The following is a 26,699-nucleotide window of genomic DNA, read 5'->3' as shown; positions in this document are numbered from 1 at the left end:
AAAGCAGGACTTCAAAGGTAGTGATCTCAGGATTACCACCAGTGCCACATGCTAGTGAGTATAGGAACAGGCGAATAGACCGGATGAATGCGTGTCTGCAGGGATGGTGTCGGAGGGAGGGATTTGGATTCTTGAGATATTGGGGCCGGTTCTGGGGAAGGTGAGACCTGTACAAGCGGGACAGGTTACACCCGAGCAGGACTGGGACCAATGTCTTTGCGGGGGTGTTTGCTAGTGCTGTCGGGGAAGGTTTAAACTTGAGTGGCAGGGGGATGGGAACCTGAGCGGGGAGTCAGAAGGGAGTAAAGTTGAGAGCAGCAAGAGAGGGGAAGACCCAGGGGAGATTTACAATACAAATAGTACAAACAGTTGTTCAAGAACAAGTGAAAGGGAAAAGCGTAGAGCAGCAGAAAGAAAGTGAACTTTAGGCACTACAGATAAAGTGAAAACTAGAAGGTGTAAGGCGATTAACCCAGCATCAAAGCTGAAGGTCAGGCTAGGGTGTGTGGCCCAACTAAGAGTTCGATATACAAATGCACGGAGTATAAGGAATAAATTAAATGAACTACAGGTTCAAATTCAAATTGGAGGGTATGACATGATAGCTATCACTGAGACATGGCTGCAGGATGGTCAGGATTGGGAACTAAATATAGCGGGTTATAAGGTCTACAGGAGAGATAGGGAAAATGGAAGAGGGGGAGGAGTAGCCTTAATGATTAGAGATGAAATCACTTCAATGATAAAGGAGGATATAACGAGAGGTAAGCAACCACAGAGACCTTATGGGTTGAATTGAGAAATAGGAAAGGATCTAAGACTATAGTGGGAATTGTGTTTTGGACCCTTGGCAGCAGCTCTGAAATGCTAGATTGTATAAATGCAGAGATTAGACAAGCATGTAAGAAAGGCATAGTGGTCTTAATGGGAGACTTTAACCTTCACATAGATTGGGAAAAGCAGACTAGCAACTGTCAGAAAGGTAGTGAATTTCTTGAGTGTGTCCGGGATAGTTTTCCACAGCAGTATGTCCTGGAGGCAACAAGGGGGCAAGCCATAGTAGATTTAGTAATGAGTAATGAACCAGATTTAGTTAACGGCTTAACTGTACACAAACATCGATCCAATAGCGATCATAACATGATCGAGTTCAAGGTAGTGTTTGAAAGGGAAAAAAGTGAGTCAGCTGCTAAGATTCTTGACTTGGGCAAGGCCGACTTCAAAGGGATGAGACAGAGACTGTCCACAGTAAACTGGGCAAATTTGTTAATGGGTAAAACGCTTGATGATCAGTGGGAAATGTTTAAAGAAACGTGATACAGAATCGGTTTATACCTCTGAGGGGCAAGAACTCTACTTGGCAAAAAAAGAAGCCATGGACAATTAAAATGGTATGGGACAGTATAAGACATAAGGAAAGGGCATACAAAAAGGCAAAAAATGGCACAGATCCTGGCGAATGGGAAAGATACAAAGATCAACAAAGGGTCACAAAACAGATAGTAAGAGCTACAAAAAGAGAGTATGAAAAGAAACTTGCAAGGGATATCAAAACCAATACGAAGAACTTTTATAGTTACATTAGGAAAAAGAGGGTGGTCAGGAGCAGTGTTGGCCCCTTAAAAACTGAAAGTGGGGATATTGTCATTGTCAATGGGGAAATGGCGGACATGTTGAACGATTACTTTGCGTCAGTATTTACAGTAGAAAAAGAGGATAGCAGGCCGGAAATCCCAAGAAAACTAATATTGAATTGGGGACAGGGACTCGATAAAATTACTATTAGTAAAGCAACAGTAATGAAGAAAATAATAGCACTAAAGAGTGACAAATCCCCAGGACCAGATGGTTTCCATCCCAGGGTTTTAAAGGAAGTAGGTCAGCACATTGCAGATGCCCTAACTATAATCTTTCAAAGTTCTCTAGATTCAGGAACTGTCCCTCCAGAATGGAAAATTGCACTTGTCACTCCGCTTTTTAAGAAAGGAGAGGGAAATCAGGGAATTATAGACCAGTTAGCCTAACATCTGTTGTGGGGAAAATGCTGGAGTCTATAATTAAGGATAGGGTGACTGAACACCTCGAGAATTTTCAGTTAATCAGAGAAAGCCAGCATGGATTTGTGAAAGGTAGGTTGTGCCTGACAAACCTGATTGAATTTTTTGAAGAGGTGACTAAAGTAGTGGACAGGGGAATGTCAATGGATGTTATTTATATGGACTTCCAGAAGGCATTTGATAAGGTCCCACATAAGAGACTGTTAGCTAAGATAGAAGCCCATAGAATCGAGGGAAAAGTACGGACTTGGTTAGGAAGTTGGCTGAGCGAAAGGCGACAGAGAGTAGGGATAATGGGAAGGTACTCACATTGGCAGGATGTGACTAGTGGAGTCCCGCAGGGATCTGTCTTGGGGCCTCAATGATGACAACATTTATTAACAACTTAGATGAAGGCATAGAAAGTCTCATATCTAAGTTTGCCGATGACACAAAGATTGGTGGCATTGTAAGCAGTGTAGATGAAAACATAAAATTACAAAGCGATATTGATAAGATTAGGTGAATGGGCAAAACTGTGGCAAATGGAATTCAATGTCGACAAATGTGAGGTCATCCACTTTGGATCAAAAAAGGATAGAACTGGGTACTTTCTTAATGATAAAAAGTTTAAAAACAGTGGATGTCCAAAGGGACTTAGGGGTTCAAGTACATAGATCATTGAAGTGTCATGAACAGGTGCAGAAAATAATCAGTAAGGCTAATGGAATGCTGGCCTTTATATCAAGAGGACTGGAGTACAAGGGAGCAGAGGTTATGCTGCAGCTATACAAAACCCTGGTTAGACCGCACCTGGAGTGCTGTGAGCTGTTCTGGGCACCGCACCTTCGGAAGGACATATTGGCCTTGGAGGGAGTGCAGCGTCGGTTTACTGGAATGATACCTGGACTTCAAGGGTTAAGTTACGAGGAGAGATTACACAAATTGGGGTTGTATTCTCTGGAGTTTCGAAGGTTATGGGGTGATCTGATCGAAGTTTATAAGATATTAAGGGGAACGGATAGGGTGGATAGAGAGAAACTATTTCCGCTGGTTGGGGATTCTAGGAGTAGGGGGCACAGTCTAAAAATTAGAGCCAGACCTTTCGGGAGCGAGATTAGAAAACATTTCTACACACAAAGGGTGGTAGGAGTTTGGAACTCTCTTCCGCAAACGGCAATTGATACTAGCTCAATTGCTAAATTTAAATCTGAGATAGATAGCTTTTTGGCAATCAAAGGTATTAAGGGATATGGGCCAAAGGCAGGTATATGGAGTTCGATCACAGATAAGCCATGATCTTATCAAATGGCGGAGCAGGCACGAGGGGCTGAATGGCCTACTCCTGTTCCTATGTAACATTTGCGCCAGACAAGTGCCAGGCAATGACCATCTCCAAAAGGAGAGAGTCTAACCACCTCCCGTTGACATTCAACAGCATTACCATCGCCGAATTCCCCACCATCAACATCCTGGGGGTCACCATTGACTAGAAACTTAACTGGACCAGCCATATAAATACTGTGGCTACAAGAGCAGGTCAGAGGCTGGGTATTCTGCGGCGAGTGACTCACGTCCTGACTGCCCAAAGCCTTTCCACCATCTACAAGACACAAGTCAGGAGTGTGACGGAATACTCTCCACTTGCCTGGATGAGTGCAGCTCCAACAACACTCAGGAAGCTCGACACCATCCAGGACAAAGCAGCCCGCTTGATTGGCACCCCATCCACCACCCTAAACATTCACTCCCTTCACCACTGGTGCACAGTGGCTGCAGTGTGTACCATCCACAGGATGCATTGCAGCAACTCGCCAAGGCTTTCTCGACAGCACCTCCCAAACCCGCGACCTCTACCATCTAGAAGGACAAGAGCAGCAGGCACATGGGAACACCACCATCTGCACGTTCCCCTCCAAGTCACACACCATCCCGACTTGGAAATATATCGCAGTTCCTTCATCGTCGCTGGGTCAAAATCCTGGAACTCCCTTCCTAACAGCACTGTGGGAGAACCTTCACCAGACGGACTGCAGCGGTTCAAGAAGGTGGCTCACCGCCACCTTCTCGAGGGCAATTCAGGATGGGCAATAAATGCTGGCCTTACCAGCGACACCCACATCCTATGAACAAATAAAAAAAAAGTTAAGTTAAGTCAAGTCATTTCAAGTCTAAGTACCATTTCAACAGCGTGATAAGTCTTAATTACTGCCAAACGTCTCGGTCATTGAAAGTTAACCTTTACAAGCGTGGAGTCTCATTCCTTCAGCTTTTAATTATTGTTGGACATTTTTTTTACAATTATTTAAAAAATGTTTTTCTTTCTGTCTCCTTTAACTCTGTCTCTTAATCCAAATTTCTTTCCCTCTCTTATTTCACTTACTGTGCCTGATTTGACATTGAATTCATTATTCTAACTTACACTTCCTGGTTCAGTCTTTGCACTGCGCATTATCAGTGCTGCAATCTGATTGGTTAAGGAGATACACAGCTGCTTGCCCTGTTCACACAGGTCCCAGATGCCATGTGGAGGGCACTGTGCTGTTTGGATCTCGAATTAAGAGGAACTTGTCATGCAACAGCTCGTAGAAAGTCTTTGGGCAAGTGCAAGTCTAACAAACGGCGTTCACTGCAAAATCCGCCCATTGTGTTTATAAGGAAGCAATCTTATGATGTCTTTCGCAAAATGTGTCTATCAAAGGAAATATTCTGTAGTGTAGTATAAAATGTAATCTGCAAAAGTTGTGAAGAAAGTCCCAGTAACATTATAACAAATGGTGTTCAAATTTGAGAGCTTTACAGGACAGGCTTGATGGATCAGCTGGTCTTTTCCTGTCATTCATTTTCATATGTTCGTAAGTTTACAGCTCATTTGAGGTGCTTTATAACTTTCTATGGACAGTAGGTATATTTTGGAGCTGGAATATATTTTATCCTGAATGTGCTGGACAAATATGTCATTTTTTCATTTTTCACAGGTTTAAACTTCTACCAGCAGATCAAATTAGTGAACTTTATCAGAAGAGAAATTCACCAGTGCCGGTGCAACAAGTGTGGGAAAATGTTTAGCTCAAAAGCAGAGGTTGTCAGTCATATGACTGAAACAAATCACATTATGTCACTGCTGGACCGCTCTGCCTGGGATCAGCCACAGTAAGTGTTAAATTCAAATAGCTTATTTACCAATTCTGTAACGCTGCAGAACTTTTCCCTCATCTTTTCAAAATACCTATGTATTATTCATCGTCACTGGAATATCTTGGAATTCCCTACTTAACATCATTGTAAGAGAACTATCACCACAAGGGTTGCAGTGTTTCAAGGAGAAGGCCCACTACCACCTTTGTGGGGCAATATATGTGGCCTCTTCCATTTCCCATATCCTGAGAACAAATAATAAAATAAAAATTAATGTTAATTAATATTGAAAATATTCTTGACTATAGTATTCTCTTCAAACAAAAAGAAAAAAATCAACTAATATACCAAAAGTTTTGAATGATATATATTAATATGCTCGTGTATAATGGTCACAAAAATACAAATAAAAACAGACCGTTTGGCCCAATTTATCTCATCCATCTTAAAAGACCTTACTGTCTTCCATCCTCCAAACAAAACATTAAGTTATTGTAGGTTTTTCAGCTGCACTTCCCCACTCGGATGTACATTCCATATGTTGATAACTCTTCATGTGACAAAGAACTTCCTGACATCCGTCCAAAATTTGCCTTTTGTTGGTTTGATCTTATGCGCTTTTCATAGAAGTTACAACATGGAAACAGGCCCTTCGGCCCAACATGTCCATTTCGCCCAGTTTATACCACTAAGCTAGTCCCAATTTCCTGCACTTGGCCCATATCCCTCTATACCCATCTTACCCATGTAACTGTCCAAATGCTTTTTAAAAGACAAAATTGTACCCGCCTCTACTACTGCCTCTGGCAGCTCGTTCCAGACACTCACCACCCTTTGAGTGAAAAAATTGCCCCTCTGGACCCTTTTGTATCTCTCCCCTCTCACCTTAAATCTATGCCCCCTCGTTATAGACTCCCCTACCTTTGGGAAAAGATTTTGACTATCGACCTTATCTATGCCCCTCATTATTTTATAGACTTCTATAAGATCACCCCTAAACCTCCTACTCTCCAGGGAAAAAAGTCCCAGTCTGTCTAACCTCTCCCGAAAAGTCAAACCATCAAGTCCCGGTAGCATCCTAGTAAATCTTTTTTGTACTCTTTCTAGTTTAATAATATCCTTTCTATAATAGGGTGACCAGAACTGTACACAGTACTCCAAGTGTGGCCTCACCAATGCCCTGTACAACTTCAACAAGACATCCCAACTCCTGCATTCAGTGTTCTGACCAATGAAACCAAGCATGCCGAATGCCTTCTTCACCACCCTATCCACCTGTGACTCCACTTTCAAGGAGCTATGAACCTGTACTCCTAGATCTCTTTGTCCTATAACTCTCCCCAACGCCCTACCATTAACGGAGTAGGTCCTGGCCCGATTCGATCTACCAAAATGCATCACCTCACATTTATCTAAATTAAACTCCATCTGCCATTCATCGGCCCACTGGCCCAATTTATCAAGATCCCGTTGCAATCCTAGATAACCTTCTTCACTGTCCACAATGCTACCAATCTTGGTGTCATCTGCAAACTTACTAACCATGCCTCCTAAATTCTCATCCAAATCATTAATATAAATAACAAATAACAGCGGACCCAGCACCGATCCCTGAGGCACACCGCTGGACACAGGCATCCAGTTTGAAAAACAACCCTCTACAACCACCCTCTGTCTTCTGTCGTCAAGCCAATTTTGTTTCCAATTGGCTACCTCACCTTGGATCCCGTGAGATTTAACCTTATGTAACAACCTACCATGCGGTACCTTGTCAAAGGCTTTGCTGAAGTCCATGTAGACCACGTCTACTGCACAGCCCTCATCTATCTTCTTGGTTACCCCTTCAAAAAACTCAATCAAATTCGTGAGACATGATTTTCCTCTCACAAAACCATGCTGACTGTTCCTAATTAGTCCCTGCCTCTCCAAATGCCTGTAGATCCTGTCCCTCAGAATACCCTCTAACAACTTACCCACTACAGATGTCAGGCTCACCGGTCTGTTGTTCCCAGGCTTTTCCCTGCCTCCCTTCTTAAACAAAGGCACAACATTTGCTACCCTCCAATCTTCAGGCACCTCACTTGTCGCGGTGGATGATTCAAATATCTCTGCTAGGGGACCCGCAATTTCCTCCCTAACCTCCCATAACGTCCTGGGATACATTTCATCAGGTCCCGGAGATTTATCTACCTTGATGCGCGTTAAGACTTCCAGCACCTCCCTCTCTGTAATATGTACACTCCTCAAGACATCACTATTTATTTCCCCAAGTTCCCTAACATCCATGCCTTTCTCAACCGTAAATACCGATGTGAAATATTCATTCAGGATCTCACCCATCTCTTGTGGTTCCGCACATAGATGACCTTGTTTAACTCGGTGTCACGGTTTAGGTTTGTCGGACAGTTTCAGGTTTACGTTTTGTAATCTTTTTACCTTATATACTTCCATAAGTCACCTCCGAGGCTGAAAAGCACAAGTTTCTACAGTTCTCTGATGCTAAGGGATGAGTCTCGTGACTTCTCTGAACCCCATCCAGGGCTTGAATATCTCACTTGTCTTGGTGGCCAGAACTGGACACAGTGCTCAAGGTGCAGTCTTGACTGGAGCACTATGCAGTTTAAGCATGACTCCCTTCAACATGTTTTCCACTTTTTTCTCTAAATAGTTCAGAAATCTGTTTGTTTTGTTGATTGCTGCTCTGCAGTGATTGGACATGTTGAGATTAAGTCTCCTGGAGCCTGCTTAATTATTTTGTCATCTTTCATCGAGTATTTACACCATTCATTTTTTTTCTTATCTGCAGTATTTTACATTTATCCATATTAAATTTCATCTGTCATTGTTCCACAACTTTGCATATTTTGTCTAACTCATTTTGTGGTTCTTGAATTCCTTCCACAAATTCAATTGTGCTTCCTAGTTTGACATCATCAGCTAATTTGACCAGTGTGCAATGAGCTTCTGAATCCAAATCATTGAGAGTTGGAAACAGTCGTGATTGCAACCGGTCCCTGAATACCACACTGGGTAGTTGCCCAACCCCCAGCCCACTTAACTACTCAAGGGAGGAAAGCAATATCGTATTGCTGCTAATTATCGAGGAGGGAGTAGTAAGCCAAGTTGAAGTAATGGAACATTTGGGGTCCAGTTGTAATTTTACAGCTGAAGTAAGGACTCAGATAATAACGTTATTAAGAAATTTAATTTTAGGTGAACAGACTTGAGGGGATGAAATTCTGTATAGAATCATAGAATCTTATAGCACACAAGGAGGCCATTCGGCCCATCGTGCCTGTGCCTGCTCTTTGTAAGAGCTATCCAATTTGTCCCACACCCCTGCTGTTTCCCCATAGCCCTGCAAGTTTCCTTTTCAAATATATATCCAATTCCCTTTTGAAAGTTACTATATAATCTGCATGCACCACCCTTTCAGGCAGTGCATTCCAGATCATCATAACTCCCTGCTTTAAAAAAAAATTCTCCTCATCTACCCCTTAGTTCTTTTGCCAATTATTTTAAATCTGTCCTCTGGTTATCGACCCTCCTGCCAATGGAAACACTTTCTCCCTATCTACTCTATCAAAACCCTTCATAATTTTGAACACTTGTATTAAATCTCCCCTTAACCATCTCTGCTCTAAAGAGAACAATTTCTACACTCTTCACATAACTGAAATCCCTCATCCCTGGTACCATTCTAGTAAATCTCCTCTGCCCCCTCTCCAAGGCATTCACATCCTTCCTATAAGATGGTAGAGATATAATGGGAGAACTATTTTTAAAAGATTGAGGGAAAGTAGGGATGCTTTAAGAAGAGATGTTTAAAATTTACAGCGAAAGCTTATTCCAGAAACAAGAGGACCAAACAGGAAATTGTAAACATGGCTGAAAGGGGAAATAATGGACGGCATTAGGGAGAAAGAAAGGGTGTATAAAATTCTAAAATATACAAACAATGAAGACTAAAATTACAGACCTGTAAGCCTTGGAAAAAGTGAGAGACTTTGATGAGGGATAGCAAGCATGAAGAATCATCTGGAAGGTCAGGATTTGGATTAGAGAGTCAACATGATACAGATGGGGCAAGTCATTGTCCAACCAACGTACTAGAGTTCTTCCAGGAGTTTACAGATCTGCCGGATAACGGTGAGGCATTGGATGTTGCCTATCAAAATTTCAGGAAAGCATTTGGCACTGTTTCAAATAACAAACCGGAAATTTGTCAGTAATTTTGTTTGAGGACTTTTAACCATAGCGCTGTTTTTCCACAGATCCAGCTGACCAAAAAAAAATTAATTTCAGTTAATCACTAAGGGCACCATTCTTGTGGAATACTGAAGTTGAAGGAATACTCCAATGACTTAGCTGTATCAGAATAAACCAAGAGTTTTATACTAAATCTGCTGTTCTCTGGGGTTTCTGTTATTTATCAATTTCAATAAATGAATAAGCACTACAATTACTGCAATTTAACTATATTAGATTCAACAGAGCATTTCAAGCCTTGTTCGGTTTTCTGTTCTGTGACGTATTTGACTACCTCTAAACAACACAACTGACGATGTATAATTGTAGTGATGACGCACTGTCACTAATACTGTTTCTAAGTGAGCTTAATGTACAACACTCTCCTCAATGCAGCACTTCGTAGGCCTTGTGTAGGTGTATCAATATTGTCTACAGTTACTTCAATGTATCCTGGCTAAATAATTTAATGCATTGATATTGTTGTTTCTCTTTTTAGGTATTACTTTCCTACCTATGAAAATGATGCTCTGCTTTGCTCCCTGTCTGACTGTGAGAGTGAATCCGTGGCTGACAACCAAACAACAAACATTCCCGTCATTGCAGAAGATATTTCAAACTTGCAAGCTTTAAAACAAAGCAGTATTCTAAATCTTCTGCAGCATCCAACTACTAAGAATTAACATTCACCCTTTCTTATCAAGCAAAGAAATATTCACCATTTAATCGTGGCAGATTCTAGCAATCTAGTGACATATCTGGGCAACATCAAAAATAATGTGACAATTTAACCTTATCGTGGTTAGCCAATTTTTTTTTTGCACAAGAAAATGATGGCACTCTTGTGGTAGGATTGAGATTTTATGAGTATTTCTACACCTGAAGCTGATTAGATAATTCATGAGCCACAAGATTTTAAGTGGGGATAATCACATCTCACTGCTGCCCTTGAGCTTACTTGGTTTACACCAGAACAAAACATTTTTGAAGTAGTAATTTGTTTTACTGTAATTTGTCAGATCTTTTAATACTTCCCATTGGGTTTGTGAATTGCTTCCAACTTCACCCTAGATGCATCTAATGAAGATTGAATGTTAAAGAATACTCCAGTTCCAGAGAAAGTGCTCAAATTGTATTTGTGAACTGCCGGACATTGAAATGAAAAATTAAGTTTAAACGTTTTTTAAGCTTCCACTGTCAGTCCCACATTTTGGGATAGTCATAGCTGTCACTCAGTAGAGTCATTTTTTGGAGTGCTACAGCAGGACATTACCAGTTTTTTGATTTAAGGACTGAGCGATAGTTAATTTTAACAACAGAATATTACCTTAAACATAGAGCAAATTAAATTTATTAATGTACTGCTGTGAGCTCTTTTTAGCTTACAGATTAACATGTTTGCATAAATTCCTAACTGTACTATTTTAACAAAGTTGTTAACCCATTTAAAATAACAACTGTTAAAATACCACAGACAGTAATATATAAATGAGTTGAACTAACACACAGAAGAAATTAAATTAATTAGAGCTTTCCTGAAAAGTTAAGAAGTACTGCCCATATGGAAGACAATCTTCCATTGTAATAAAACGTTGCTGTCATTTTGCACTGTAGATGGAAAAGTGTTGCAATTCCAGGTCATCGCACATCCTCAGCTGTGCTGTGGCATTTTGAAAATGAGCACAGGAAGTGACTAATGTGTACATTATCCCAAAGTGCAAATTGGTCATTGAAAGATTTAACAAACATAAGTAAGCTATCTATTGTAAGGTTAAATTTTATTTATTTGTGTCTTAGTATCAGGCAGTTCAAAGGGGAAGACTCTCAGATGTAAGTTTTATGAGTCTTTCCTGAAATATTCTTATGACAGTTCCAAAAAATTTATGTTGAAGTGGTCATGGATTTTCTACCTTGCTAGTTCAGTCAATCCCAGATTTTTAAAATAAAGTTGAAGTTCGTATTCCAGCTTTTCACATTCAGCAAATCTGGTGTGTGTGTGTATGCATGTCTGAAAGAATAAACCACCATTAATAAATACATGAAGCAGGCAGTGGTAACTGGTTAGATACAGTTGTATGATCTTCAACTTCACTTTAATAAAAATGGACTCAGAAGAAGTTAAGAAACTAACAATTAAAGCTATTTCCATGACAGCTTTTATATTTTAATGGAAGTTAAAGCAGAGAGTACATTACCAGGCTGTGCTAGCACAGATGGTACTCGATTTTAGTTCCAGTGTTACAATGTCAAAAGCATGAACTGAGGTTTTGCATCATGGTTTTAAAAATAATTATGCATAACATTACAAAAGGAAACACTTCTAAATTTTAAGTACTGTGGTTAGAAATATGGAAGTGAAAGATTATGCTCAGCAAATTTGTTGTGGGATTAAAAAAGCTACAGCATCTCTTGTTCTCACGTAGCTTGATGTCATATAAAACAATTGTGCCATAGATAAATTGAATTTCCTCCATCCATTTTTTAGGCTATGTTTTCCCAATACACAACAGTAAAATCTTTGTTTTTAATTTTATGGCAAGAAGTTTTCTGTTGAAAGATCCCTCTGTCTAAACATCTACAGTTTTTTATTAAATGGATGGATACTATAGGAGTTAAATATTGATTGTTTAATTTTTGTACAGCTCCATTCAGTGTGCACAGTCTTGATATTTTTGCACAAACTCTGAACATCTGCCCAGCAACAATCTTGGTTTAGAAGTATACTGCCTGGGCAATAAAGCTACAGATTGTTGGACAAATTCCGATATTTTAAAGCAGTTTGAAACCTATCGTAGTGCATTCTCTAAGTTTCCTTGTATAATGATGTATAGGAGCTAGATATAGTGTTCATTGTTTTCAGCTGCTCTATTTGTAAGAGGCATAGAGTGACAGTTCTGCACTCCATAAATTATCTTCGAATTCCATTCAAAAAGCCTCTTTTTTTTTTCCCCATCAGGAAAAATCAAGTGATGCTTTTTTATGTTGCTTGATGAAACATATTCTTGAAATTAAACAGATACTATCAAAATTGAGTAACTTATGTATTGTCACTTTACTGCTTACCACAGTATTCTCAGTAATGATGGATGATCATGGATTTTACAAATCTCCCTTAAACCATTCTATATTTCATGTGTGAAGAGAGGGAATAACATTTTTAAGGTCGGCTTAATTATTGGTGTAAAATAGATGAATAACTTAAAACTTGAGCTAACTTAACAGAATTGCTTGCACCTGTTTGTTTTAGTGGAATCTTAATTAAAAGAAAATCTATTTGACCAGGTTAAGTTGGTCGACAAAAGAGGTTAGATACAACATAAAACTAAAGGAAAGAGCGAACCGAAGTGTAGATCGAAGACAAAAAGATAGTCAAAGTTGCAAAAAGAGAATACGAAAAGAAACTTGCGAAGGATATCAAGATTAACACAAAAAGTTGTTACAGTTATATAAGAAGAGTAGTCAAGGGTAATATGGGCCCTTTAAAAACAGATGCGGGTAATATTGCAAATGAAAATAAGGAAATGGCAGGTTTGTTGAATAATTATTTTGTGTCAGTCTTCACAGTAGAAGAAGAGGATAATGTACCTGATATTCCAGGGAAATTAACAATGAATCAAGGACTGGAACTCACTAAAGTTAATGTAAGCAAGAAAACAGTATTAGAAAAAATAATGGCATTAAAGACTGGCAAATCCCCAGGACCTGATGGTTTCCACCCCAGGGTTTTAAAGGAAGTAGGTGAAGAAATTGCAGATGCTTTAGCCATAATCTTTCAAAGCTCTCTTGATTCAGGAATTGTCCCTTTAGATTGAAAAATTGCAAATGTAACTCCATTATTTAAGAAAGGTAAGAGAAACCAGGAAATTATAGACTTGTTAGTCTAACATCTGTTGTGGGGGAAGTTATTGAAATCTATAATTAAGGAGAGTGTCACTGAGCACTTACAGAAATTTAAACTGATTAGAGAGCCAACATGGATTTGTGACAGTAGGTTATGTCTAACGAACCTAATTGAATTTTTAGAGGAAGTAACTAAAGTAGTTGACAGGTGAATGTCTGGATGTAGTTTATGTGGACTTCCAGAAGGCATTCAATAAGATTCCACATTACAGACTGTTAGCTGAAATTAAATTTCATGGAATTGAAAGCAAATTATTGACCTGGTTAGGAGATTGGTTAGATGGTAGAAGACAGAGAGTAGGGATAGTGGGTCTGTCCCCGAATTGGAAGGAAGTGACTAGTAGTGTCCCACAAAGATCTGTGCTGGGGTCTCAACTATTCACTATATTTATTAATGACTTGGCTAACACAATAGAGAGCCATATATCCAAGTTTGCCAATAACACAAAGATTGGTGGTATAGTAAGTAGTGTGGACGGGAGCATAAAATTACAAAGAGGCATTGATAGATTGGGAGGGCAAAACTGTGGCAGATGGATTTCAACGCAGGTAAATATGAAGTCATCCATTTTGAACCAAAAAACGATAGATCCGAGTATTTTTTAAATAGTGAAAAACTAGGAACAGTGGCGGTCCAAAGAGATTTGGGGTCTGTATACACAGATCACTAAAATGTAGTAAGTCAGGTACAAAAATAATCAGAGGGCTTGAATATAAAGGGAAGTTTTGCTACAGCTATACAGAGCCCTGGTTAGACAACATCTAGAGTACTGTGTACAGTTCTGGGCACTGTACCTTAGAAAGGATATATTGGCCTTGGAAGGAATGCAGTGCAAATTCACCAGAATGTTACCAGAGCTCCAAGGGTTAAATTATGAGGAGAGATTACATAAACCAGGGTGTATTACCTGGAATATCGAAGGTTACGGGATGATTTGATTGATGTTTTTGGAATTTTGAAAGGAAAATCGAAACTTTTTCCATTAGTGGGGGAGTCGAGGACAAGGGGACATTACCTTAAAACCAGAGCCAGGCCATTCAGGAGAGAAGTTAAGAAACACTTCTTCATGCAAAGAGTGGTAGAAGTGTGGAACTCTCTCCCACAAACAGCAGTAGATGCTAGCTGCATTAATAATTTTAAATCTGAGATAGATTTTTGCTAGCCAAGGATATTATGGGATATGGAGCCAAGGCGGGTGGATGGAGTTAGGATACAGATCAGCCAGGACCTCAATAAATGGCAGAACAGGCTCCAGGGGCTGAATGGCCTACTCCTATTCCTATGTTCTTAAGCAACAGTTAATCAACTCATCAATTACTCAATTTTTTTTGTTGCTTATGCAGCATAACTTGAATATTACTCCAAAATGTAGGAATTATTTAATGTACATAGAGAGTAAAAAGTGCACTGCAAAAAATAGTGCTTTATTATCTCAAAACATCAAAACAAAACTATAAGAATACAGAATTAGAACTATATGGAGCTATTCTCATTTAGAAAAATAAAGAGGCTGTGACTTAAGTTTTAAATTAAAAAGAATGAGTCATGTATTCTGTGCAAAACTCTTGTAGCATGATTGAGATAAAGATATTTGGAACTAAACTTAAGGAATAACATCTACACGCTCAGTCATCAATTTATGCAATAGACTGCCACCTAGTGCAGTAAATACTAATTTAGTTGAAGTGTTGAATAGGAAATTACAAAATTACTAATTCTGCAACAAGTCGTGGGGGTATGGTTTTAGGGCAAGAAGAAAGTACAACAGAACCAGATGATTTGAGTGAGCCAAATGGAGCGAATCTTCTCAGTGCTACCTTCTTATGTATTTTCTGTCCATTTTTAAATTGAAAACCAGGAATTTTTCAAATGGAGGCCCTTTGGAAAGTACCACAGATTAATGTTTGTACCTAAGGCTCGAGGACAATCTATCTCATACAGGGAACAATCTGATTGCTAGTCCCATAGCAGAAGTAACTCATTCAGTAAGTTGACAATACAAAATAATATCGCCATGGAGGCCTTGGAAAAGGTTCAGAGTGCCACTAGATTGATATCTAACTTAAAGGCCCTTGATTATCACTTAGATTTAGAGACCTACTCTGGAAAAGCATTTGATTGAGGTCTAATAATGAAAGGACCGGACTGCCTTCCATGTGGATAGACTGTTGAGTTAGATAGGTTAGCGAGCACCAAGGAATAGGGATATAAATTACATAAGCATAGAACTTGTTTCAATATCGGTATCTGTTTTTGCAGAGGGTCATTGATGTTTGGAACAAGTTGCCGGTGAGTGCAGATTCACTGCAGATGTTCAAAAGGGAGCTTCACGAGTTCTTAGCTGTAGCTGATATCACAGTGTACAAAAGGTAAGTGGAGATAATGGCCACTGTGTCTCCTGGATACTGTGGTCTCCTATTACTTGATTTGATTGTAGTCGGGGATCAGAGAGGAATTTCCCAAATTTTTTCCCCTTGAATTAGCCTAACATTTTTTCTCTTTTTTTTCTTTGCCTCTCTCAGGCGATTGTGGCTGGTTTGGGTGGGGGGGGTGCGGAGAGGAGAGACGATGGGAGATACCCAGTTGCACCATGACATATGAGACTGACTCGATGGACCAGCTGGTCTTTTCTTGTCTATCATTTTCATATGTTTGTATGAAAATTGACTCAAAGGGCCATTTTTTCAATGTGGTTCCAGCCTCCAAAATAGAATTAATATAGTAAAAGCTGTTCTTGACACGCATCACTTTTTACTGGAATAAAATGGTTTGTTTCAGTGTTCACATTGTTGGAGATGAAAAAAATGTTTAGACTGAATGAGACACTGAAATTTCCCTGGATCAGGTGGCAGTCAAAGCATTAAAATGTGCCTGGGCATTATAGTGAACACAGTTCTTCCTTGTAAGTTGTGGTAAAGTATTCTCAAAGTAAACTGGATTTACACATAACAGTCTAAATACAGAAATACATTGCATTAAATACAGCATTTTCTAATTGCTCAAAGAAGCAAAGTAATAATATATATTAATGACTTGGGTGTACAGGGCACAATTTCAAAATTTGCAGATGATACAAAACTTGCAAGTGTCGTAAACAGTGGGGAGGATAGTAATAGACTTCAAGAGGACATAGACAGGCTGGTGGAATGGGTGGACACATGGCAGATGAAATTTAATGCGGAGAAGTGCGAAGTGATACATTTTGACAGGAAGAGGAGAGGCAACATGAACTAAATGGTACAATTCGAAAGGGGTTGCAGGAACAGAGAGACCTGGGGGTATATGTGCACAAATCTTTGAAGGTGGCAGGACAGGTTGAGAAAGCAGTTAAAAAAGCATACGGGATTCGTGGCTTTATTAATAGAGGCATAGAGTACAAAAGCAAGGAAGTTATATTGAACCTTCATAAAACACTGGCTCAGCCACAACTGTAGTGTCCAATTCTGGCACCGCATTTTGGGAAGGATGTGAAGGCCTTAGAGAGGGTGTATGAAAGATTTACTAGAATTCTGCTCAGAGCGGAGAAGGTTAGGTAGGAGATTTGATAGAAGTGTTCAAAATCATGAAGGGGTTAGATAAAGTAAATAAAGAGAAACTGTTCCCACTTGCGGAAGGGTCGAGAACAAGAGGACACAGATTTAAGGTGATTGACAAATGAACCAAAGGCGACATGAGGAAAAACTTTTTTACGCAGCGAGTAGTTATGATCTGGAATGCGCTGCCTGAAAAGGTGATGGAAGCAGATTCAATCATGGCTTTCAAAAAGGAATTGGATAAATACTTGAAGGGGAAAAAATTTGCAGTGCTATGGGGAAAGAGCGGGGGAATGGGATTAACTAGATGCTCTTACAAAGAGCTGGCACGGACTCGATGGGCCTAATGGCGGCCTCCTGTGCTGTAACCATTCTATATTTTCCAATGTTTATGTAACTTGAATATTCAAATGTGAGCTCCACTTGTTTTGCTTATGTGGCACATTTAATGAGGGGGTATATGCGACTTGTTTATTGAAAATAGTCTAATTCTAATGACAGGACTGGTTTTGCAAATGCACACTCCTCTTGGTCAGAACTCCAGTGTTCTGCTGAATCTGCAGGGCTGACTTCACTTCGCTAATCTTTGGCAGCTGAAGTAACAAATTTAAAAGTAAGTGAAATGTTTTGTCATATAACTTGTTTTATTGCTTTACAAAAAAGCTGTATATGAATAACAAGAACTTTATTCAAGAAAATATTGCTCATATCCCATACAAATCACCATAGGAGGGACTTTACCCTCCAGGCAGCACAAAACCAAAATTTGAGCACACAGCCCACGATTTTCCAATTTGCACCACCAACAGGACAGGCTCCCTACTGGCAGCACGGACTCGTAAAGTTTCTCCCTCATGTACACAGTAATTCAATTTTTAAATTTGTCACAAACGTGATTTATAGTTTTGCTCATGTACATTGTAAAAAATGTAAAGAAATTTTATGAATCATTTTGAAGCATATAATCCATCTCGGGTTCCATGCAAAGCTCAGTAATTCATTTCAGGTGCTGGATTTGGCAGTTGTTAAGTGTTGTGCAGCTTTTCCGAGACTCACTTGCCGAACTGAGGAGCCAAACTGAAGCGTACTCAATGTTTCTCCCAAATTCTTGATACTTGGACTAATGTTCACAAAAATACAAGCCTGAAATAGAAAAATAAAAAACCTCAGTCACTACTGGACCTTAAACCAAAGGATAGTCAAAGAAAGGTAAGGAGGAGTGGCGAGAGTAAGTATTTAGTTCATTGTTTAGTGTTTTATAGTGGTTGGTTAGCATCAGATAAACAGTAAAGTGCCTCAAAGCTAAACAGTTTAAATAACTGTTAGCTGACATAGCAGGATGACTGGGGCCTGTCGCATGCACATCCTGTGCCATGTGGGAACATCGTGTCTCCTGGAAAACCACATGTGCAGGAAGTGCCACCAACTGCTCGAGCTCAGAGTCTCTGAGCTTCAGGGGCGGCCGGCGTCACTACAGTGCATACGGGAACTGAGAGTTTCGTGGAGAGCATGTTTCAGGAGATGGTCACCCCACAGCTACAGAGAGGTCAGGCAGAGAGGGATTGGGTGACCACCAGCCAGGCAGATTAGAAGGAAGTGGCAAACAGTGCAGGAATCCCCTGGGAGTGTGGCACTCGCAAACTAATATTCAGTGTTGAATACCAGTGAGGGTATTGACATTTCGGGGGAGTGCAGTCAAGAGCAAATCCACGGCACCGTGGGAGACTCGTCTGCACAGAGGGGCAAAAGAAATAGGGGATTTGACAATCGGAGATAGACAGGCGTTTCTGCAACCGTCAACGTGAGTCCCGCATGTGTTGCCTCCCTGGTGCCAGGGTAAAGGACATCATTGAGAGGGTGCAGAACATTTTGTGGGGGGAAGGGGAACAGCCAGAAGTCATTGTCCATGTGGGAACCAATGACATAAGAAGGAAAAGGGTCAAGATCCTGCAGTCAGAGTTTCAGGAGCTAAGGAGGAAGTTAAAAAGCAGGACCTCAAAGGTAGAAATCTCTGGATTATTCCCATTGCTATGTGCTAGTGGGTATAGGAATAGCAGGATAAGATAGGTTAATGCATGGCTGGAGCAATGGTGCAGGAGGGAGGGCTTCAGATTCTTGGGATATTGGGACCAGTTCTGGGGTAGGGGGGATCTGTTCAAGATGGACAGGTTGCACCTCAACAGAGCAAGGACCAATGCCCTCGTGGGGAGGTTAACTAGTGATGTGGGGGAGGGTCTAAACTAATTTGGCAGGGGGGTGGGCACCAGGAGGAAATATTAGAGAGGAGAAGCAAGGTGTACAGTGGACTGGGAGGGACAAGTCGCGATAGAGTAAAGAATAGTTCAGAAATAGGACAGATCAGACAGGGGGCTAATGCTAGCCAATCTAAGATGAGATTGGAATGCATATGTGTAAATGCACATCGCGTGGTAAAAAAGACTGGTGACTAGATATCAAGTTGCCTCATGGGACTAACAGAGACCTGGCTCAAAAAAGGGGAGGATTGGGTTCTTAATATTCCTGGCTATAAGGTATTCAGGAAAGACAGGGAAGGAAAGAAAGGAGGTGGGGTGGCAGTATTGATCAAAGAAACTGGAAAGGGATGATGTCGTTGAGGGGTCAAATTCAAAATCTATTTGGTTAGAATTAAGGAACAATAGAGGAGCTATTACACCACTGAGTGTATAACCAAAGGCCACCAAATAGTGGGAAGGAGATAGTGGTACAAATTTGCAGGCAAATTACAGAAAGATTCAAGAACTATAGAGTAGTGATAATGGAGGAGTTCAATTATCCTAATGTAGACTGGAACAGTAACAGTGTAAAGGGCAAAGACGGGGTGGAATTCCTGAAATGTGTTTGAAAACTTTCTGGTACAGTGTATTTCCATACCAACCAGGAAGGAAACAGTGCTGGACCTAGTTCTGGGGAATGAAATGGGGCAGGTGGAGGATGTTTCAGTGGGGGAGCATTTGAGGAACAGTGATCATAATATCATTAGGTTTCAAATAGTTACAGAAAAGGACAAGGAACAATCAAATGCTTAACTGGAGGAGGACAAATTTCAGTGTGTTAAAAGGGGATCTTGCCCAGGTGGATTAGAATCAAGAATTGGTACGCAAAACAGTAATTGAACAATGGGAGGCCTTCAAGGAGGAGCTGGTTTGGGTACAGTGTAGACACATCCCTACGAGGGGGAAAGGAAGGACATCAAAATCTAGAGCTCCCTGGATGACTAAAGATACAGAGATTAAAATGAAACAGAAAAAGGAGGCTTATGACAAATGTAAGGTTCATAATACAGTAGAGAACCAGGCTGAATACAGAAAGTACTGAGGAGATCTAAAAAAGGGAATAAGAGGGGCAAAGACAGAATATGAGAATAGATTAATGGCTAACATAAAAGGGAACCCAAAAGTCTTTTATAAACATATAAATAGTAAAAGAGTAATCAATGGAAGGGTGGGACCGATTAAGAACAAAAAAAGAGATCTTCTTGTGGAGGCAAAGGGCATGGCTGAGGTACTAAATGAATACTTCACATCCGTCTTCAATACAGAAGAGGATGCTGCCATTGTAGCAGTAAAGGAGGAAGTAGCAACGATATTGGATAAGATAAAAATAGATCAAGAGGAGATACTTAAAAGATTGGCAGTACTCAAAGTAGAAAAGTCACCTGGTCCAGATGGGATGCATCCTAGGTTACTGAGGGAAGTAAGGGTGGAAAGTGCAGAGGCTCTGGCCACAATCTTCCAATCCTCCTTAGATATGGGGATGGTGCCGGAGGACTGGAGGATTGCAAATGTTACAACCCTGTTCAAAAAATGGGAGAGGGATAAACCTGGCAATTACAGGCCAGTCAGCCCAACGTTGGTGGTGGAGAAACTTTGAGACAATAATCTGGGACAAAATAAACTGACACTTGGAAAAGTATGGGCTAATAAATGAAAGTCAGCATGGATTTGTTAAAGGAAAATCGTGTTTGACTTACTTGATTGAGTTCTTTGATGACGCAATGGAGAGGGTTGATGAGGGTAGTGCGATTGATGTGTATATGGACTTTCAAAAGGCGTTTGATAAAGTACCACACAGTAGACTTGTTGACAAAATTAAAGCCCATGGGATTAAAGGGAAAGTGGAGGCGTGGATACAAAATTGGCTAGGGAACAGAAAGTAGAGAGGAGTAGTGAACGGTTGTTTTTCATACTCGAGGGAAGTATGCAGAGACCTGGAGGTGCATATACAGAAATCTTTGAAGGTGGCAGGACAAGTTGAAAAGGCTGTTAAAAAAGCATATGGTATCCTTGACTTTATTAATAGAGGCAAAGAGTACAAAACCAAGCGAGTTATGCTAAAACTTTATAATTGTAAACAATTTTACAACACCAAGTTATAGTCCAGCAATTTTATTTTAAATTCACAAACTTTCGGAGATTTTCTCCTTCCTCAGGCAAATGTTTCAAGATTTGCCTGAGGAAGGAGAAAATCTCCGAAAGTTTGTGAATTTAAAATAAAATTGCTGGACTATAACTTGGTGTTGTAAAATTGTTTACAATTGTCAACCCCAGTCCATCACCGGCATCTCCACATCAAAACTTTATAAAACACTGGTTAGGCCTCAGCTGAAGAACTCTGTTTAATTCTGGGCACCACACTTTAGGAAGGATGTCAAGACCTTAGAGAGGGTGCAGAAGAGATTTACTAGAATGGTGCCAGGGATGAGGGACTGTGGAGAGACTGAAGAAGCTGGGGTTGTTCTCCTTAGAACAGAGAAGGTTAAGGGAAGATTTGATAGAGGTGTTCAAAATCATGAACAGTTTTGATAGAGTAAATAAAGAGAAACTGTTTCCAGTGGCAGGTCGGTAACCAGAGGACACAGATTTAAGGTGATTGGTAAAAGAGCCAGAAGCGACATGAGGAAACATTGTTTTATGCAGCGAGTTGTAATGATCTGGAATGCACTGCCTGAAAGGGTGGTGGAAGCAGATTCAATTGTAACTTTCAAAAGGAGATTGGATAAATACTTGAAGGGAAAAAATTTACAGGACTACGGTGAAAGAGGGGAATGGGACTAATTGGATAGTTCTTTCAAAGAGCCGGCACAGGCATGATAGGCCGAATGGCCTCTTCCTGTGCTGTACCTGCTATGATACTATGAAAATGGATAAGTACGTAACATTGCTCAAGAAATGTTTTGTTTGATTCCAGGTTTCTAGAAGCTATTTGTTACAAATTGACATTTGGCTACAACATTTGTGTCTCAAGACGATTTGATGCTACAACAGAATCTAAATGAAATGTGATCTTTTAGAAACAGTTAAGTCCAAGAGATGACAGATGATGTTGGATGAGTCCTGGAAATGTGAGCTTTGGGTGTCTGTAACTTGCCTTTAACATGGCAAACATCATAAGGATCTTCACATAGGAGAAAATGCATACTAAGCAGTAGTGGGAGCGCTGACCAAAAGCGTGTTAAATAGATAGGTTTTAAGAAGGTTTTTAAAATTGAGGAGAACGGTAGAAAGGAGGAAGGTTTAGGGAAGGAATTTTGGGGAGCATGACAGAGATTGCTGAAGGAATGGAAGGAGGACGGTATACACAGGAGGCTTGAGGGCACAGGATGGAAGATAAACTGAAAGAGGCTACAGAGTTAGGTGGGATGAGGCCTTGGAGAAATTTGTAGATCAGGATGAGGATTTTGAATTTGATGCATTGGGAGGTAGAGCCAGTGAAGGTCAGTGAGTCCAGGGGCGATGGACAATCGAGACTTTGTGTGGGCAGGATGTCAGCAGTGGAGTTTTAGCATAGTTGGAGTTTGTGGAGGGTGCACCTTGGAAGGCCGGCAAGGAAAGCATTGGAGAAGTTGAGTCACAGCAGCAGTGGCAACATGGTAGGGGTGCAGGCATGGAATAAAGTAATGATGAAGGATAGTATTTGGGATTTGAAGCTCAGGTCAGGATCAGTTTTTGGTAGGAGCTGAATAAGATCACTACTCTTTCCGATGTTCGACTGGAGAAAATTCTGGCTCATCTACTTGATATTAGACAGGCAGTCTGGTAAAACATGTTAAAACTGTCTTTGTAAAACTGAAATCGAGGGAAGTACCGGAGAGGTAGAACTGGATATCGTCAACATATAAATGGAAACTGACCCTCTGCATATGACTGAGATCACTGAGGGGCAAGATGTCAGTGAGGGGGGCAAAGGTTGGACACGTAGGTGCACCAGATGTGGGAGGAAAAACTGTTGTTGCCTGTATTGGAACACAAAAGAAAAGAGGATGATGTGATTGACTATGTCAAATGCCACAGAGTGCTCAAAGAGCTACAGCACACTGTACACAATCGCAGAGTATATTGGTGACTTTGTTCAGTGTAGTCTTGATGCCACTGGCATAATGGAACTCAGATTGAAAGGATTCAAACAGTCTTGTGCCAGTATGTATCATATAGACTGAACATGACAGAGTTACATGACAGAGTACTGGCCATATATCCTATTCTTATGTTCCTGCTCAATACTGCCTCAGCTTTACAAAGTTAATCTTTTTGCTCATGCCTAGTAATTAGAGCCATTTTACAGCAGGTTTATTTTGTACCAACGACCTACAATTTCCCAGACTCAGATACATAGAATCTGAGTTAAAAATGATTACATATAATGAGGGTGCGAACTCCCTATTTGTCCTTCAAGAAACTGTTAATTGGTGTTGAAATTGCTATTGTTGAGATTTCATCACCAATTATCTACCAACTAACTAATGAAGGGCACCATTTAACTTGTGGTCAGACTAACCAGATTGCAGCTTCATTTGCTGCCCTACCTGCCACCTCAATCTTTCCGAAGCTTAATACAGTCAGTCACAAGTGTGCTAAATTCATTATTTATCACTGAAGCTGGCCTAGGATCAAAATGGAGGGACATGAGAGCAGCTGAATTAAATCATCTAATCCTTAATTATTCCAAAGTGTTTATTTTTTAAAATATAATTAAAAGGAACAAAGGTATGTTAATTATACATTTTTTAAAAATAAAGCTAATAATTCCTTCCAAATAAAGCATTACCTTGGCATCTCTATTAACAGCTGGCTGAAGTAGATGTGTAAGCTTGGAGTTTCTATATGGCACATGAAGTGCATTATTCTTCAAGGCTGTAAAAACCTACAAAGTTGGGAGGAACAATAGAAACTAAAACATTTAAACAGGATCAAATTAATTGCAAAACATTTTGACACTACGTTTCTCTTTTTAGAGCAAAATAGAGAATATGGCCAAATAGCTATGATGTGCCCTTGAGCAAATATGTTATTTTTCATAAAGATACAGGTAAAGAAAAGCTGCATATATAGATATATAAAACAGATGTAAATGACTTCAGTGTCCAAGTGGCCACAGTTACAGCTTGTATCCAGTTTTACCTATAGAAGAATGCATGTGTCATTGTGATTTATTTTGTTTTTAATACCTCAACAACATCAAATGGAAATGTGTCTCATTTGAATTAGAACATCAGTTGGGAAAATAGAATAATTAATATTTTTTTAATTTACTTGCAATACTATTTACCCCATTTTAATGCCAACAGGAACAATAACCTAAAGCAAATTTAATCAAGCAGCCGTATTAAACCACCAACATAGCAACAGAAAATGGTGTTTTTCTGGTTTGTCATGTCTTATCTTAGACCACAGGAAAGGAGGTGAACATACCATCTCCACCAAAGAGGAACAAAATGTAATCTAAAAGGATGGCAACACATGTTGTGTACTTATCAGTAATATTTCTCCTCTTCTGCAAAATATTGTACCTTGTCACTGCTTAACTTGGTGGCAGAGAATTTCCAATTTACGTTCCAGAATTTCAACTATTTAAGTTTCTTTTTATGAATATTTGATGAGAACAGCAAATTCAAGCCATCAAATCAGGTGAGCAACATTTTAAAAAGCTGTTGATGGATTAACTTGTTATAGCATACAGCATTCTAATAAATACAAAAAGTATTTACTTGTCCAAGTGCAGTCAGGGACTTATTGATGGCTGCTGCTTCTACAAGTCTCTGCCCAGTAGCTTCTGTTTTGGAGATGCGCTCTGACCCTGCCAGATCGCATAGTGTGAGTGTGCCATGGTATGTAGTCCCAGAGACACTATCCACTCCATTTACACACAGTGTTAGCATCAGATGAGAACGTGAACTAGAGGTCAAAGAAAAAAGACACGGACATTAGAGTTTTCTAAAACCTAGGTTTGTAGAAATGGTTAATGGTAGAATGTCATGTTCTGTAGTTGTGTATGACCATGTAACCAATTCTGATGTGACAAAATCAAGCACATTTGTGTAGGTTAAACAAAAGAAATTAAGAGATAAAGGACTTAAAGGATCAAACTTGAATTAGTTCTGTACAGTAAGTGCGTGAGAACCTTGGTAATGACGTAAACCCATTCAGCTCATTTTAGAACCAACCAAATGTCATCTGCTTAAAGTAACCAGTGATGGTTTATTAGTGGAGCTGTCAAATGTAAGGATGGATAGATGCGTTGGAATTTCACTTGATTACCTTTGTGGTTCAGGAAGAAATTAAATAAAGTTCATGATATGGTAGGTTGTAAATGGTCTGTATAAGGAATAGATTTGATGGACCAAAAGTCCTTTTCTCATTCTGTGCTTTCTTACGTTCTTAACCCCTCAGCTGAATTAATTCCTATTTACATTAGCGCTCTGTTTCCTCTTGTTATGACAGTTTTCAATCCACTTAACTCCTCTTCCCTAAGGTGAACAAGGTTGAGGACTGAGTACACAGGGTTAGCACTTTGGCACTGGGTTTGTATCCCGTGAGATGAAAAGTTCCTTTGTCAATTGGATGTAAGAATCCTATGTGAAATGACCGTGGAAAGTCTTAACTTGTTTTCTGGTGGGCAAGAGCACAAAAACAACCCCTACTTTGGCATTCAACCCCATATGGCCATCTCACTCAAGAAGACCACATAATGGCAAATGTAGGAAATAAAAAAATTCACACTCTTCTGAGGTTGGGGTGAAGTACATTATTGTGACAGAAGAGAGGGAGAGCATGTAACTGTGCTACATCTGACATTCATGTTTCATGCTGACACCAGATGCTTATAATAAGAATGTGCTCCATTTCCCATTACTAACATCCCTCACTTCAAGGAGGACAAAATGCACCAAAAAATAGTAGAGCAGGGTCTCCTTCCACTAATGTTCTTATGAAACGGAAGCATGTTGTGGCACTCTCCAATGTACAATAATCCACGCCACAAAACTATCAAATTCAGATTGTCATTCAACTTTCCTAATTGTGAATCTATAGAAAATGAAATAAGTTATCTAATACAATAAGTTATCTAATACTGTTCTTAAGTCCTCAGAGTATGAATGAATGATACAGCTGACCTGACTGATCTAAAACTGCTTAGTCTGGCTACTGGATGCTAAACAAGACTGTACTAAGGAGGGAGAGCAGGGCAAGTCAAATCCAACCATCAACTTCAAAAATGAAAGTTTTGAAGATGAAAGTTTGAGGTGAGAGGCTTATTTGGAACTAAAAATAATTGATGTTTTCTGTACAACAAAGATTCAATAGAATGATATCAGGAATGAAAGTTTATAGTTATGAAGAAAGGATCCAAGAATTGTTTTTTTCCCATTGGAACAGAGATGATTAAGGGGGATCTAAAAGATGTTTTCAAAATTATGAAAGGTTTTGAGAAGGTAAACAGTGATTGTTTCTGGTAATTGGCAAATCAGTAACAACAGAGGGGCATCGATTGAGGAATATTGCTAAAAGAACAAAAGGAGAAGGTAGAACAATTTTATTCACACAG

The 26,699-nt window shown here is 39.8% G+C and overlaps 3 protein-coding genes across 3 annotated transcripts in view; 2 read left to right on the top strand and 1 right to left on the bottom strand.

Moving 5' to 3' along the window:
- Positions 1-11,457, top strand: part of znf277 (zinc finger protein 277) — a 72,984-nt gene extending 61,527 nt beyond the window's left edge. The window contains exons 11-12 of the mRNA XM_067999571.1: positions 5,015-5,189; positions 9,922-11,457. Of these exons, the coding sequence (XP_067855672.1) occupies positions 5,015-5,189; positions 9,922-10,105 (359 nt within the window). The 3' untranslated portion in view covers positions 10,106-11,457. The remainder of the gene's footprint in view (positions 1-5,014; positions 5,190-9,921) is intronic.
- Positions 11,458-15,513: 4,056 nt separating this feature from the next.
- ifrd1 (interferon-related developmental regulator 1) overlaps positions 15,514-26,699 on the top strand; it is an 82,115-nt gene continuing 70,929 nt past the window's right edge. Inside the window, exons 1-3 of the mRNA XM_067999568.1 lie at positions 15,514-15,692; positions 17,358-17,469; positions 26,237-26,397. The gene's annotated coding sequence lies outside the window, so the exon portion shown is untranslated. The remainder of the gene's footprint in view (positions 15,693-17,357; positions 17,470-26,236; positions 26,398-26,699) is intronic.
- Positions 17,546-25,044, bottom strand: LOC137334696 (uncharacterized). Its single transcript, XM_067999570.1, has 3 exons — positions 24,862-25,044; positions 23,922-24,017; positions 17,546-17,999 (listed from the first exon to the last, which is right to left on the bottom strand). The coding sequence occupies exons 1-3, from the start codon at positions 25,030-25,032 to the stop codon at positions 17,859-17,861; spliced, it is 408 nt and encodes a 135-aa protein (XP_067855671.1). The 5' UTR covers positions 25,033-25,044; the 3' UTR covers positions 17,546-17,858.

This window comes from Heptranchias perlo, chromosome 18 (genome assembly GCF_035084215.1).
Source record: "Heptranchias perlo isolate sHepPer1 chromosome 18, sHepPer1.hap1, whole genome shotgun sequence".
Classification (NCBI taxonomy): Eukaryota; Metazoa; Chordata; class Chondrichthyes; order Hexanchiformes; family Hexanchidae; genus Heptranchias; species Heptranchias perlo.
This window is presented reverse-complemented; position numbering and strand designations above follow the sequence as displayed.

What these genes read in the sequence shown, in the direction of transcription:
- LOC137334696 (XM_067999570.1), bottom strand. Translation starts at nt 25,032, where the DNA reads ATGCTAACACTGTGTGTAAATGGAGTGGATAGTGTCTCTGGGACTACA. An exon ending in CCCTGACTGCACTTGGACAA is followed by an intron (nt 24,018 to 24,861) that starts GTAAATACTTTT and finishes CCAACTTTGTAG; the next exon opens with GTTTTTACAGCCTTGAAGAA. An exon ending in CTGTTAATAGAGATGCCAAG is followed by an intron (nt 18,000 to 23,921) that starts GTAATGCTTTAT and finishes TTTCTATTTCAG; the next exon opens with GCTTGTATTTTTGTGAACAT.